At 49.6% G+C, this 14,905-nt stretch overlaps 1 protein-coding gene across 4 annotated transcripts in view; it reads left to right on the plus strand.

The window, feature by feature from the left end:
• Positions 1-14,905, plus strand: part of BSN (bassoon presynaptic cytomatrix protein) — a 97,258-nt gene that overhangs the window by 37,381 nt on the left and 44,972 nt on the right. For 2 of the 4 annotated variants that reach the window (XM_069769631.1, XM_069769632.1), the window contains exon 3: positions 12,280-13,062. The exons of 1 other annotated variant lie outside the window; for it this stretch is intronic. In XM_069769631.1, coding sequence (XP_069625732.1) covers positions 12,280-13,062 — 783 coding nt within the window. Of the gene's footprint in view, positions 1-3,648; positions 3,777-12,279; positions 13,063-14,905 lie in introns of those variants that run through there. One more of the 4 variants, XM_069769633.1, reaches the window with a different exon arrangement.

Here is a 14,905-nt window from a genome sequence, read left to right on the forward strand (position 1 = left end):
ATGATAGAAGAGGCAGCCTTTCAAATAGCAGGATTCTTTTTGATTAAGAGTTTATTTGCCTTTCTGGGGTGTATCAGTTTAGATCTCTATGGCAATAATGACTTTAGATCAGCAAGCAAAAATCATGGTTTGAATGACCAATTTTAATCTTGGTTTGCAACTAGCATTTTTTTTTGAAGACAGGGTGATTGCTATTGTAGACTGGCTTGCAATTAAGTATCCCCTTCTTCGAGGGTATATAATGGCTATAAAAACCTCAATTAACAGTGATGTGGCTTTTCAGGTATGTGTTCAAATTCTGATTGTTCGCAGATTTTTGTTTTAGAGTTGTTTTTTTTACTTAGATGATGACTTATGAGCTGGGTCCAGGTGCATTTGGATGGGGATAGGAATTCCAACACAGAAAGCCTATTCTAATTTATTAAAATAGGTAGCTGGTGACTGGACAAGCTGTTTCTGGTGTTTATGGCTATGCTTGTAAGCCCGTTTCAGGTGCCAGGGCCACACAAGTGGGTCCCTCCAGAAGAAGGCAAGACAGGAGGTGGGTCTGGGGGCAGGTGGTCTGTAGGCTGCTTTGATGGGACCATGCAAGGCTGAGCTCTTTTCATAGCATGCAGTCCTCCAAAGCTGCCCGAGCAGCTCCTAAAAATGCACAGAAGCTGTACCTGGAAGCGCAAAAAAACATTAATTGGGTCTGAAGGCCATGGAGGTGGCATGGAGCCCAGGGGAGATCAAGACCAAGAGTTCTGCAGCTTGAAGGTGGTGGCTGGGTGCCTCTAGGAGACATTTTGCACGTTGTGGCCTTGGTGCCAGGATGTTCTTCCCCCAGTGGATGCCTTCAGCAGAGAAGCTGTTGGCCGACTGTTTTTACTGAATAGAATAGCCGCTGTTCAGTGTTTGTGGTCTGTAGGACGGCAAGTAATGGACTTAGACCGCAAGGAAGATTTAGGTTAGTATTTAGGGAATGTTTTCTAGCAGTGAGGATGGTTAAGCCAAAGCCCCTTTATTCTCCCTTTTGCTGCCCACCCAGTAAATCCACAACTGATGGGAAGTTGTAAAGACCAAATTAGACAAACATCTGTCGGCAGCGATGCAGGCTTGTTTGATCCTGTCTGGGGGCAGAGGATAGAGCCAAAACCTTTCAGAGGCCCTTAAAGCCCTCTTGTCTTGCTGCTTCTGAACACCAGGGCGAAATCCCGAAGCCTTTAATGCGGATTTATTGGAACAAAGCAGCAGTGTAAATAAAATTCAGGCGTGGGAGCATCTATTGGAAAAAGCAGGGAGTGGGGCAGGGAAAGGCAGTGCTGGGTGCCCAGGCTGGAGAAACCCCCCCAGTGCCTCTCATCTGCTTTTCAGAGAGTCATAAAGATACTCAAGGTTTATGATAGGGCCCCGAGCCCCGTGGGAAAGCATTCTGTGTTTGTCCGGGGTCACTGGAGCCCGGAGGCTGTACCTGCCCCTCTGACCGGTCAATGTGTGGTTGGTACAACAGGTTTCCCAGGGCAGTGCTCAGCGCTGCGGTTCGTTACCCCTCTGCCACGGGAAGGGGGCTGCCTGGGATGGCTTCGTCATGGGTTTAGGATTAACCCTCCTTCTGGACACCTTCCAGGTCCCCCTCTCGGGTCTCTCCTGTCTGAGCGTGGTAAGTCCTGGCTGGACGGGACCTTTCTTTCCCCTGCCTCCTCCGCGAGGTCCTGAGTGCCGTCCCTCGTGATAGCCCTGTCAGGCCTCCGTCCTCCAGTGCGCTGCATCCCGCTGTGCTTCACTGCAGCTCTTAAGCTCCGTCACAATCATCTAATGAAATTCCTGGAGAAACCAGTACAGCCAGCTCCTGAGGAGGGCTGTGCGGGACACCCAGCAATGTCCGGACCGTGAACAGAAGGGGGTATGTGCTGTGCCTATCTCCTCCCAGGTGCACATCCAAACTTTGTGCCTATTTATTTGCATCCTCTAAGTAACACAATAACCCAAATAAAAGTACAGGCTGTTTGAGTGACTTCAGGCAAGATCAGACCTGCCCTGGGCAGCCTACACTATTGCTCCTTTGATCAGCATTTGGTAACAAGCCGGCGTGTCTCGGGATCATGGCATCTGCTTGCTTTTCCTTTGCTGCAGCCATAGATTTGTGTTTCATAGATTGTGTGGCTAGCTGGATTATAAATTATTCATGGCAGGGAACTTATCGTGTTTATCTGGAATAATTGAGCAATTAAATCTGTTTAGGTATGTAAAAAGATTGTGCAATAGCTTGTCTATCTTCAGGCCTTAAATTCTGCAAGAGCATTTATTACATATTTAATCCAGAATAATAATAAAAAAGAAAGGCAGAAAATACATTCTGCTTTGATGCATTGATCCACTCTGATACATTAATTTGCAGAAGTTGTTCTCTTCAGCCGCTTCACTCATAAATACTTATTGGCCCAGGATAAATGAGACCTAACTTGGCTCCTTCAGTTTGGAGAAAATGTGAGGCCATAACACCTGGTCTGTGACTCTGTCTCTGAAAATACTTTGGGCTATTTATGCTAGCACCAGGATTGTCTTTATTGTTTAAAACTTCTGTCCCAGATGCTTGCTACTGGGTCAGAGGATCATGATCCTCTCTGCCCTGTACCGTACTCAGATGTTGATGCTGCCAAGGTAATGCAAAGTTTGGGGTGTAAAAGGACCTTCAAATATTCAAGCGTGCTTAGTTTAGTCCCTGACCTACAGCCATTATCTCCTATTGCTGTATTTATCCAGGAGGATTCCCAAAGGAGCCAGAAACTCATGGGCAAGGCTGGAGCAGGGAGCACTCATAACTGAGTAAATGTGGAGCCATGCAGTAAATGAATGATGATTTTATTTTGTGTTACCAATAGGAAACTGGGCTGCTTCTAAATTAATCTGTTATAAGTCTATTTATCGAGAGCAGCCTATGCTCTTTATAGCATTATAGCTATGAATTGCATCGCTGCTGTATGGGGTAGCCACTCTGCACCCAGAGAAACCCCGTGTCCTCATGTATTTCTCTGCTTTGGGCAGGAGTACCGGTGAAAGGAAAGTTTTTTGAGCTCTTCCGCTCCCTCCCAGGCTGCTATTTTAGTTCTGCAGAAGACAATAAGTGAGCAGGACCGGAGGCTCCTGTTACTCTGGACATCCGTCCTTTGGCTGGCGGCAGGGTATGGGAGCAGGAGCAGAAAAAGGCAAAGCCAGCCATTAGGCTTTCCTGGACTGCGAGGGCTCGTGTGGAAGTCCCGCATTACGGAGCGGGAAGGGGACCTGGGGCTGCACTTAGAGCACATTGACGTGCAGAGCTCAAGAGGTTAAAACCTGGGGTGAGCTCTTTGCAATCCTCCCTGGCCAAGCCCAGGGGACAGCATCCTCTGAGCGCGTATAGACATATACGTCCAAACCTTTCATGCGCTCCTGCGGACAGGGAACAAAGGCTGTCTAAACAGGAGCTAGTGAGGCAGCAAATTGCACAAGAAACCTTCCCTAATGAACTGGAAGGACTTGTCCCTTCGCCTCGGGTGGTGGCACTGCCGGCGTGCTTAGCTAGGCAGCGCCTTGCTTTGGCAGGGGGACCCACTCTCCGGGGGGAGCGGAGGAGCAGCGCCTGGGTCTGGCGCTGGAAAGGTTTCCTCCTGCCCATCCGCTTCTCTCTGCCAGCAAGGGCGAGTAGTGAAGAACGGGATGCTTGCGCTTACTGAGGAGCTAGTAGCTCAATCGGCGCCTTAGCCAAGGGGGATGCTACTGGGGGAGCACGGTCCTACGTGCGATGGCAGACCAAGGTTAGTTGCGAAGCTGTTCAGCATGCACTTGTTTTCTTTGAATATTTGCTTCATCTCTGCATCGGTGGCTGCGTGGTGTGGGTAAAGATCATCCGAATGGCGAGGCGCAGGAGCTGGAGGTTGCCTTTAAAACCCAGAGGGTCTGCAGAGCCTCATGTGGGTTAATGCCTCCTCATGCCCTTTGGGAAGAGAAGACTTGCTCTAGCAGCCTTCAGTTAGTTCAGGGAGTGCTAACTAGAGGAAAGAAAACTGGTTAAGAAGTGACTAATAGGATGAAATGGCACTGTCTTATTCCGCAGCTCGATTCTCTGGACAAGCGCAGTTTCCCATCTGTTATTTGCAGTGAGGGAGATGGGTTTGGGGGTTGGGTCCTCTTGCTCGCCAGCAAGCGAGCAAGTTGATTATCTTCTGGCAAGCATTAGCAGCATGATTACTGACGGCTGTGGCGGCTTCCTCTTCTGGGCAGGAGTGCTAAGGACTAGATTTTATTTGTATGGAGATGTTTGAAGATAAAGATGAGCATAAGGTGGCCTTTTTCAGAAGTGCCTTGGTGACCAATTCCCCTGTCAATTAAGTGCCGAAACACTCCTAATTGCACAGTTCCTCTAGAGCCCTGGGTTCTCCTCAAACTGTGCTTTAGCTTTGGACCAGGAAGCTTCAGCCCACGCTGCCTGCATGTTTGCGTCCGCCTCCTCTCCGCCTGGATGCACCCGTGAATTTTGGTGATGTCTTGACATGCAGCATGGCCACGGACACACAACAGCTCCTGCACCCCGGGCTGCTCGTGGTCCTCCAGAGGTGCCTTAGGAGACTTCATCTCCTGACGTTTTCTGTTCCCCCCCCAGATCAGACCCTGGCTGGTACACCACATTGCCGCCTCCCACGGGATGCTTTGCGGGATTCTCATTTCGTTTGCACGCAGGCTGTGCACTGATCCAAACAACAGGGGCTGCTTTTCCTACCCTCAACGTGCAAGCTTCATGGCAAGCTGTCCCTGCGTTGCTGTAGGAGAAACAGGCAATAGTTCTGCTTTAAAAAACAACCCCAGAACTCCAGAATAAGACAAGTATTTGTATTTGTCGTATGTTCTACCAGCCAGTCTGAGATGGTGCGGGAAGCCTTCTCCATGCAGCGCCTTTAGCTTTTTCTGTGCATCAGCAGCTCTTCCAGGATTTGCTGAGCTTTCCTTGCTCTCCTACAGGCATTCCCACCTCCTGGCTTCCCAGGAGTACCCCAGCTCCCCACCGCAGCTTGCTGTTCCCTCTGTTCTCTAGCCGAGGGCTGCCTTCTAGTACTGCCTCTTCTCTTGGATCAGGATGTTGCTTTAATTGCAGGGTACGTGGCTTTGGCAGATTTCAGCATGACAATATAAAATGCAAGACGTACTCCCCAGAGAGCCCCTCTAGAGTGGATCCGGGAGGCATGGAGGGGAAGGGACGTTTCGCTGACTGGCTGATTTCGTGAGACAACAGTTCGTCTGCAGGCAGAGCTGATGAATTGAAGGCACGTAAGGACACTCTCAGGCAGGTCACTGGCAGCTCTCGCAGCTCTAAGGAGAGGCCAGGCTGTTGCAGTATTCCTCCAGGATAAGCCAGTAGCACCCATTAATGAAACCCTTCTTCATCCAGTCAGCAATCCTTGGCGTTGAGCCTCCCTATTAGCCTGATTAACACAGTACCTTCATTACCCTATTCCAGCTTTGGTTATTTTTATACTTCTCTAGTTCTGGCTGTACTGGTGCCTGCGAAAGGCAGAGGAGGGAGCTGTAACAGTGGCCTTGGGGTGCATCTGTTGGGGCTTGGCTTTGTCGGAGGTGGCTCTGGGGCAGGAGCCTGCTTGGGGCTCTCAGAGTCAAAGAGTTCCTGTGAAAGCTTGCTGTCTTGCTCTTTCCAAAAATGTGGGGGTTTTTTCCAGATTTCCAGTTTTGTAGAATATTAAATATACATGTTTTGGGCAACTCGGAGAAAACCCACGTTCCTTTTCTCCTCTGATTTCCCATGAACTTGGCTTCTTGGTTTTGTTAGTTGTGCACCCTGTTGTCTCATGCCAGGGGAGGAGGATGGGTTGCATCTTCTGCTGAACAAAGCTCCTTTGCTCCGTCCTGTTCAAAGTGGTCAACTTTGGATGGGATTTATCACGCTTGACTCGAGATGACTTGGGAGCTGTTCTTCCCAGCCTAAAATAATCATTTAAAGCAAGTCAGATGGACTGTGCTCCTGCAGTGCCCAATGGCCTCCTCTGATACGAGGTCGTATAGCTAGCAAGGTCAGATGGCTTTGGCTGCAGTGATGTGTTGTAAATGCGTAAAGCTGGTGAGGAACCATTCAGTCTCAAGTCTGCAAAGTCTTAAACATGGTTATCTAATGCTTTCCTATTTTTTTTGGTTTTATTATATTTATGTAGTAGGATAGCATCCTGGGTGAACTCCAAACGATTCAAAATAACCAACCCTCAGCAAAGACAGAATTATTCTTCATTATAATCCTAAATTTTGGCTTGAAGAGGTCTTGGATGTTCAGTTAAGAAGTCTTTCTGCTTACAGCTCATTTTAAAGCTTTTCCTGTCTACTGCAAAGGCTGAACTCTATACTTGAGATACTTTTAGAGCTGTATTGTCTTACCTCAGGAGAACAAAACAACCTGCACATTACCAGCGCTCCCTTGCATCTCCTGGTAACAAATCCCAGGGACGGGCTGTTTCCATATAGTTTCCTAAAATAGGTGGTGTTAGAATAACTTCAGAAGCCTTATAAACTCAAGCTGTCTTTATTGTTTCAGATAATTTTTAACCAGGTGCTTTTCTTGGTGTTTTTCTAGAGGGATCGGTAAGATGCAGTGCATAGGGATGCTTTTTGGTCCCCCATACCTGTGCAAAACCCTGCTCTCCTGGACTGCACCCCCTGCAGAGGGTCAGGATCTGGCCCACCATGCCTATGCCTGTCTATAATTCTTATCGGTGTTTAAATCTGCCCTGGGCACAGCCAGCATGTGCTGTGTATGTTGCTGCTACAATTTTTTTAAGGAAATGCTGATTGGAAAGTTTTCATTCCTAATAGGATTTGCAAATGGTTGGTGCTCGCAGCTGCAGGACGGCATTGAGAGGGGGAGGCACATCTGGCAGCAGTGACCCCACAAGTGCTGCAGGTTGCAGACCTGTCCATGCATTAGGGAATAGCAGGATTTGGGAAGGGGGTTAGAGGAATAGTCTGGGATGTCGCGGGGGTCTGCGATGGGAAGGGTAATTCTGGTGGTCATGGGTGCATTGTTCGCTGCTTGCTAGGCTGGGGCAGGTCAGATATTGGATGCAGACATGCCAAATGTCAGTAAGGATGGGATAGTTCAAACTTTCAACGCTTTTGAGATCAGTATGGGTATAAAATACCCTATGGATAAAAGGCCTGCGAGCTTTACCTCCCTGATTCTTCTGCTGAGCCCAACAGCATGTGTATAATTTGCTTTAATGGTTAGAAACATCTGCTGTTAAAAGTGATGCTTAATATATTTGGCTTCCATTTCCAGTCATTAGTTCTTTTTATGCCTTTTTCTGCCTAATTAAGAACCTTTTAGTACCTGATATTGTTTCCCCTGAATGTGCTGCTATATCGTAATCAAGTCACTTCTTAATCTTCTCTTTGATAAACGAAAAAGATCAACCTCTTTAATTCTCTCATTTCAGACATTTTCTGCATCCCTAGAATCACTCTTACAGATCCGGTCTATATCTCCCGCAGTGTTTTACTAATCTCCTTAAAATGTTGGTGTGGAACCATTGAGGGCTCTGGAAGGAGTCCCTCGGTGCTGGAAGAGGAGGCTGAGCCACCTCCTCACTCCTACCTCCAGCTCCGGGCTTCCCGCATGGAGCGAGCACAGGTTTGCCACGCAGCAGACATGCGTCTTCACCGATGTTTATCATTTCACCAAAATCTGCCGTGTGTGAATGGTGTTAGCCATAATGAGATGAAGACATTACCAGAGAGATACCTAAGCAGTGGTGAATCCTTGTTGTCTCCCAGATCAGCCAGGCAACTAGTCCTAAATCCATTTAGTGTATTCACTATTCATATTTTATAATGCTTTTTTTTGTCAGCATGTCATGCATTACTAGGTCAAAACACCTTTTGGACATCAGGGATATTGCTTCTGTGCATTACTAATATCAAATGTGCAGAGAATAAAATCAGGTTTGCTTGCTGTGACCTATTTTTCCTAAAACCACGTTGACTGGCATATATGCGTGCCCTTCAGGTCTCTGCTGTGTGAATCCAGCACTTTCTGTCTTGGACAGATGTCTGGCTAGCTGTCCCCTTCAGGCCATACCTTTGCCTTCTTGGATATTCAAGCAGAAGACCCTTCCAGTCGTCTAAAATTTCCTCTTAAAAATGAACATCAGCACGCAGCAGTTTTCTTAGCAATCTTAGATCTCTTGGATGCAAAATTATTCAGATCTGCCAAATTTAAATATCTTCTGGTGCTGGTAGATGTTGTTGAATGTTCTTCTTCATTGCTAATAAGCTGGAAACACTTCATCCTCATAATGAGTGTTATCCTGCTTCTTCCCAAATGTTCAACGACAGTAATTACAGCACGTCTGCCATATCTGTCTCATTAACAGCTTTACCATCTCCACCCAGTGATGGACCCCGTCCTTTCTAGGATGGCCTTTGTCCCTAATGCCCTCAATCAATCCTTCCTACTGCTGCCCAAGAGACTTCTTCCTGAAGCTCCTTTGTTTTCATATAGCTTAAGCACTTCACAGCTTCTCAGTTGACATTGGTGTGCTGAGCTGTGATATTTGCTGATTTTATATTTCTAATGGTGCCCTCTGTTTTGCACAGCAGCCACCTTCCCTTTTAGCTGGCCCCATTTGTTCTTCATTGAGGCATCAGTTTGGTTTCAGAGCTATCATCTACATCCCCATTTTCTTTGTATTTTTCAGTAATTCCCCCAGGCAGATTTCCTAGGGTGAAGGAGATTAGCGTGCTCTGAGCAGCCAGTCTCAGACTATTCAAGAGAGTGCAGTTTTGCCTGCCCTTATTTTAGGGTATAACGGTGACTTCAGCATTCCCAACAAGGTTAGCTGGACCTAGAGTTTTCAATAATGTTGGGTTTTTCTCTTCTCACCGATAGACGTTTCATTCTGCTAGTTACCCACAGTGTTAGCAGCGATCAAGAAAGTAGGATAAATTATTCTTTTCATATTCTTGCCCCCTATTTCTCTACTGTTTTCTGAGCATCTTCCCCTGCATGATGAGTCTGAGGCAAGAAGAGGAGTGTTTGGAGGATGGCAATGCGAGCCAACCGAATAGTTCACAGTTTCATTTATTTCTGTCTTATTTGTCCAGTTTTCCACCAAATCAAAACTTTCAGGGGTTGGATTAATAAAGATTTGTGCCCAGGCTTTTCCATCCTCCTTTCTCTTTCTTGGGGGAAGGATGTTTGGCAACACAACTTGGCCCTTCCTCTTTACAATCTTCCCTCCAGGATCCTTTAAATTGTCTTTGATCTGTGTAATCCACACGTGTCATCAATTGCATCTGTAGAGGCCAGTCAGGCAATTTGTGATAATCCCAACTAAATTTACATTTCAAATGCTTGCTCTGGGAGTGCACCTCCCCGCTGTATTCCCTGCAGCTTTCTCCTGATCCTCAGGACAAGACGTTCCTCAACAGTTGCTCATCAAGTCACTGAGAACAATCTGATGGTTCCTATGCCATCTGAAAGCCCCCTGGCTTTTTTCTGTCTTGGTCGCATAAGCCAGGTTTATTGTGGAAAGTGAGAAAGCTCCAATGATCATGTTGCTCCCCAGCCCTGGGCTCAGGAAGGTCCTGGTGGGCTTGTCCATGAGCCGTATGCAGCTTGCATGGGCACGGGACCCGGGGACGGTACCTCCCGGTGCCGGGCAGCAGTTCTCCTGCACAAGCCTCGGCCAGGGGCAAAGCGGGCACCATGCGTGGTGCAGGCAGGGGGTGAACCAGCAAAGCCGGAGCTGTGAGCTGTTCAGTATTCACCAGCAGCACTTGCTTCTCGTTAAAGCTGGCAGACAGTCAAGAGCAATCAATTGAATTCCCTCAATATTTTGTTTGATTGTTTGGAAGTTTATGCAGGAGAGTGGCAAAGTATTTTTCCTATTCCAGAAAATAAGCTAAATCTTGTGCCAGGCTACAATAAAAACAGACTATGCAAAACCAGGAGTGTGGAGCGTGTCCTTTGCCGCATACCTTGCGGTTGCGGTCCCTTAAAATCTAGATGCAAACAGTCCTGATGGCGGGTTTGGGAAGATCTCCTCTTCCCCCAATTTCCACCTCACCGGAGGGTCTTAAAGTGTGGGTAAGGAGATTATGCAGAGAGGGAAGATTTGCATTTCTTGGATACTGGGAACTTTGCGGGGAGAGAGAACCTGAATAGAAAGGATTGGTTCTCCCTTAATTGGAGCTGATGGGGATGGCGGGCAAAGCTGACAGGATTTTGGGAGACACTCTCCTGAAATAGAATAGTGGGAAGAAATTCCAGGGGGTGTGAAAGCAAAAATAACATGGGGAATTCTGTATGTCAGAAGAGAGACAGCAAGACCATAAGAAATTATAAAAACTACAGCAATATTTTCAGGAACTAAATATAATGTGGCTCATTTAGAAGGGCTTAGAGAAACAACGATGTAATGCAAAGTTGCTAGGGAAAAATTGAAGCTGCTTTTTGCTCAGCTCTGAGTGAAATATTCGAGCAGAGGCTGGTAGGGATAGTGGCGTGGGAGCTCAGCAAGCACAGTGAAGGCTGAGAAGAGCACAGAGCCAACGTGCAACCAGGCTTGTAAGGTGATGGGAAGAGCTTTGCTGGAGACTAAGAGGCAATGCAGAGCTCTCTGCCACCCGGCGAGCCAGCCGGGTGCTGGGCAGAGAGTGGAAGGGGCATAGTGGGCAGGTGGATGTTTGTTTGTGCACCCCTCTCTAACTTTAATCCATCTTTCCTAGTTGATCTGAATGTCCTCTATTTTAAAAAGTTATTATTTAAAGGCTGGGCTTTATGAGAGTCTTCCTGGGGAGGGAACCTGTAAGGAGGGGTTCAGGGCACATCTGCCTCCCCTCTCGGGGACTCGCCGTCCTGTCCCATCCCAGGACCTGCCAAAACACCCGACTGCATCTCTGCAGGCAGCTCCTGTGAGCAGGAAAAGGTTAAAACGTGCCTGCGGTTGGAGTAGAGGGGGAAAAACCCTGTGGCCAGGTTATGAATCAGTTGTGCAGCGCCCATGCCTCCAACTGGAGGACCAAAAGGCCACGCGGACCTGGAGACGTGGGGCTGGGTGAGGCGATGCGGCTCGTGCTGGCCCGTGGGACAGGCAGCCCCAGGAGAGCGCAGGGACTGGGACCCGTCGGGTGCTGCACGTGCAGCAGCCTGTGCCAGGCTCTGGGTCCACTTGTCCTGGACGCTGATCCAGTTTTGGGGAATGCTCTGGTCCTTTTTGCCACCTGAGTTGCTTGTCTCGGAGAAATCTTTTGCAGGCAGACCCAGTTGTCCTGCTGACTGTGCTATATATTAAAATTTGCACAGCCGCTGAGCATCCTGGGGATTCGTCATATGGGAAGGCTCACAGCTTTTATACAGCCTCTTTAATTAACTTAATTCAGACATTAGCGTGTCACAGGGAATGTCTCTCAAGGGGGGAAGTCTTTCATTTATCACCACTTAGCCAGGGAGCATTATATTTTTCATTTGCATCCAAAAGTTCATTGTGGCGAGAGTGCGAGTTAACCACTTAATCCCCTGTCAGCACCTTGCCAGCCCAGCAGCACAGATGCATCGTGCAAGCAGAACCCGTTCCATGCTGGTCCCTTATGGGCTGCAGTGCCAGATTTTTGGGTGGGATATCACAACCACTGCACCAATTCAAGAAAAGCCATCTCTGCTGGCCCCGAGGAAGCATCCGGCATGTCACGGCGGCTTTTCCTCCGGGAGGTACCCAGTGGCAGTAGGCAGCATGCTGGCACTGGGGAGCGTTGCAGTTGTGCACATGCATTATAGCAGCATTCCTCTAGAGCTGCGCCAGACCTCCTGCTCCTGTCTGAGGGGCCCTGGCTGTTTTCTGTGCTAGCTCTGGTTGCCAAATGGGAGGGAAGAAAACGGGCTTTAGGGAGGTGGTGGGGCCGGGAACCCTCAGAAAGGCCGCTCTCTGCTGAGAGAGGCACAAAAAGCACCGTCTGCAGGCAGAGCCTCGTGGCTAGCAGAATCTTTACAGCAGAAGCCTTGGAAGCAAACCAACGCTAATTAAAGCTTGCTTTCACACCAGCGTGTTGTGCCGTGGGTACCTGTGACAGATGGGGTCTGTTCGCCCTGACTGCAAGATACTTTTTGTGAAGAATGTGGTACCAAAATGTTTTTCAGGGGTTGATGGCTTGTTCCTATAGCTCCATAGGGTTTGTTTAGGGGAACCTAAGGGTGCACTGGGGCTGCCTGCGGGTGGCTCTAGCCTGCCCACCGCTCACTGCCCGTGTCCTCTCCTTGTCTCGCAGGTGAAGGAATGGTTGTGCTTGAACTGCCAGATGCAGCGGGCGCTGGGGATGGACATGACCACCGCTCCTCGCTCCAAGAGTCAGCAGCAGCTGCACTCTCCTTCGCCATCCCCCTCCCACTCCCCGGCCAAGCACCCGCAGCCCCCAGGTGTGGATAAGTCCCCGCCGGCCACCCGCACCCTGCCGCCTGAGCCACCCAAACCTCAGCCCACGACGCCGCAGAGGGAACCGCACGGCCCAGGCCAGCCAAAACCTCAGGAGGCGGCCAGGTCCTCCCCACAGCATCAGCAAGCCAAGCCTTCCTCCTCTGAGCAGAGAAAGACGACGGGAGACGCAGGGGCGAAGCCTGCTGTCCTGGCCCCTGGGGCTGGACCACAGGAGCAGCCCCAGGAGGGGCTCACAGGGAAGCTCTTCGGCTTCGGAGCATCCCTCCTGACCCAGGCGAGCACGCTCATGTCCGCCCAGCCAGAGGCGCCCCCTCCAAGCCAGCCGTCTCCTGGCAAAGTGCCTCCAAAAATCGTCTTCAGCGATGCCAGCAAAGAAGCTGGTCCCAAAGCCCCGGGGGCACAGGGCCGGGCTGGTGCCGCACCGGCCGTGAAGCCGGGCAAGCCAGAGCAGGGTGTCAAGCCAAAGGAAGTGCCGAAAGCAAAGGTCTCATGCCCCCTCTGCAAGGCGGAGATCAACGTGGGCTCTGGCGAGCCCCCCAACTACAACACCTGCACAACCTGCCAGCAGCAGGTCTGCAACATGTGTGGCTTCAACCCCACGCCTCACCTGGTGGAGGTAAGGGGGCTGGCAGGGGCGGGTGCCTTCCAATCCGAGGGTCGGTGCTCTCTCTTTGCTTAAAATGGAGAAAAGATGGTGCATTTTCCTTCAAAGGTTTGAAAAAGCCTTTAAGAAGCTGCTGAAGCCAAGTCCGTCCTGGGGGAAGGTCCAGGGCTGGAGGCCATGGTCCTCCACCTCTTGACAAAGGCATGGATTTTGTATGTGTACACTGATTTCATGCTGGTTTCATGCAAGGAGCGGAGCAAAGGGTGGCTGTTGTTCAGGGCATCCCCAGCAGTGCCCAGTGCTCCCCAAAGGTGTCCAAGGGTGAGGAAATAGAAACAGGTCATGCGGGTGCAGGTGCCAGAGTCACCTCCTCCTGGTACTGTGGATGGATGCCTTGGCCAGCCTTGGGATGAGGCTGGTGAAGGACATTCTTGCAGCTCCTGCATCCTCAGATGGTGAAGGTGCAAGGAGAATGGTACGGGGGGAAAGTGGCAGGACTTCAGCAGGAGGATTTGAAATCAGTTGAGGGCATGCAATGGCCTGTTGGAATTTACTGCCCTCTCCAGATGGCAAGAGCCCTGCTTGGTTGCGTCTGGGTGCAGGGCAGGGGAATGGGCTGAGCACAGGATGGATGTGGAGACATCCACAGTTCCGTTTGGATGTGAATTGGCTGGGTGTCTTGCAGCCTGCTGAGATGGAGTGCAAGGAGAGGAAAAGGGAGGTTGAGGTGGTCCAAGGTCCACCCAGTCTCACCAACTGTAGTCGAGGAGGTCTCTGAATTGTTGTGATGCCCACCCAGATCATCATCCCAAGCACCAAAAAGGCACCTTAGCCAACTCTAGCCACCAATGCCTGGAGAGGACAGTGGCGCAACTGAGGCTCAGGTGGAGCATCCTCCTACCCCTTCCACCTTGGGAGGGAGGTCTTCCAGACCCTTGGAGAAGACCTCTGTTAAAGTCTAGACCCTCACCCCCTCCTCTACCGGTGATTCAAGACCCTTACAAGAGGAGGCCAAGGGCTTTCTTCTGGAAGTGCTACATCTCGCAGCCAGTAAGACACAAACCCGATATCATTAGCACATGGAAAAGTTAATGGAAACTTTAAATGACCAGAAGTAGGATTGCTAATCTTGGCTTCGTTCCATGGTGGATAATTACATTTTATGTCCCTAGCTCCTCCCTGCAGTTTCAATTACACCCAGTAATTTTCTCCTCTTCCTGAAGCTGCTGCTGTTCACGATCACATTCGCAGCGGAGGAGAGCCGCTCTCCCAGCGCTGTGCACAGCATGCGTGTGGAGGTGTAAACCCATCAGATGGCCGCCTCCTTGTGCATAATGTCATTTGCAATGGAAATGCTCTGCTTGTTGCTCCTACCACTGTTTCCTTCCTACCCAGAGGGCTTGGGCGAAAAAAGATGGTGTCCAGGTGTTTAGTCTCTTGGGTAGGGCTGAAGCCCCATTTTGGTGTGCCCTTGGGCAATGATGTGTTTCCAGGCTTCAGAAAGCTCACGGGTTGGTGAAATGGCTTTAACGTGCTCCCCTTGGCACCCGCCTGTTAATTAATTCATTAGAGAATTAATTTGGGATTGGGTTGTACGTGATAACATCGTGCTCTCTGCAGGTACCACGGAAAGGTGATGTCTCCCCAGCACTTGTCTCCAGGGTCACTAGCTGACACCTGGGATTAAATTTTGGATTTTGAAGGCTGGACTCTGTCTTGGCTCCCTCAGCTCTTGAGTAAATGCCTTCAGACGCCTTTGGCAAACTCACCCTTGCACTTATGTCCCTCTTTTAGGGTTTCTTGCTGCTGCTCATCACTGCAATATCTGTGTGCCTTCACATAGAGTGAAGACCCA

This window comes from Haliaeetus albicilla, chromosome 24, assembly GCF_947461875.1.
Source record: "Haliaeetus albicilla chromosome 24, bHalAlb1.1, whole genome shotgun sequence".
In the NCBI taxonomy this organism is placed as follows: Eukaryota; Metazoa; Chordata; class Aves; order Accipitriformes; family Accipitridae; genus Haliaeetus; species Haliaeetus albicilla.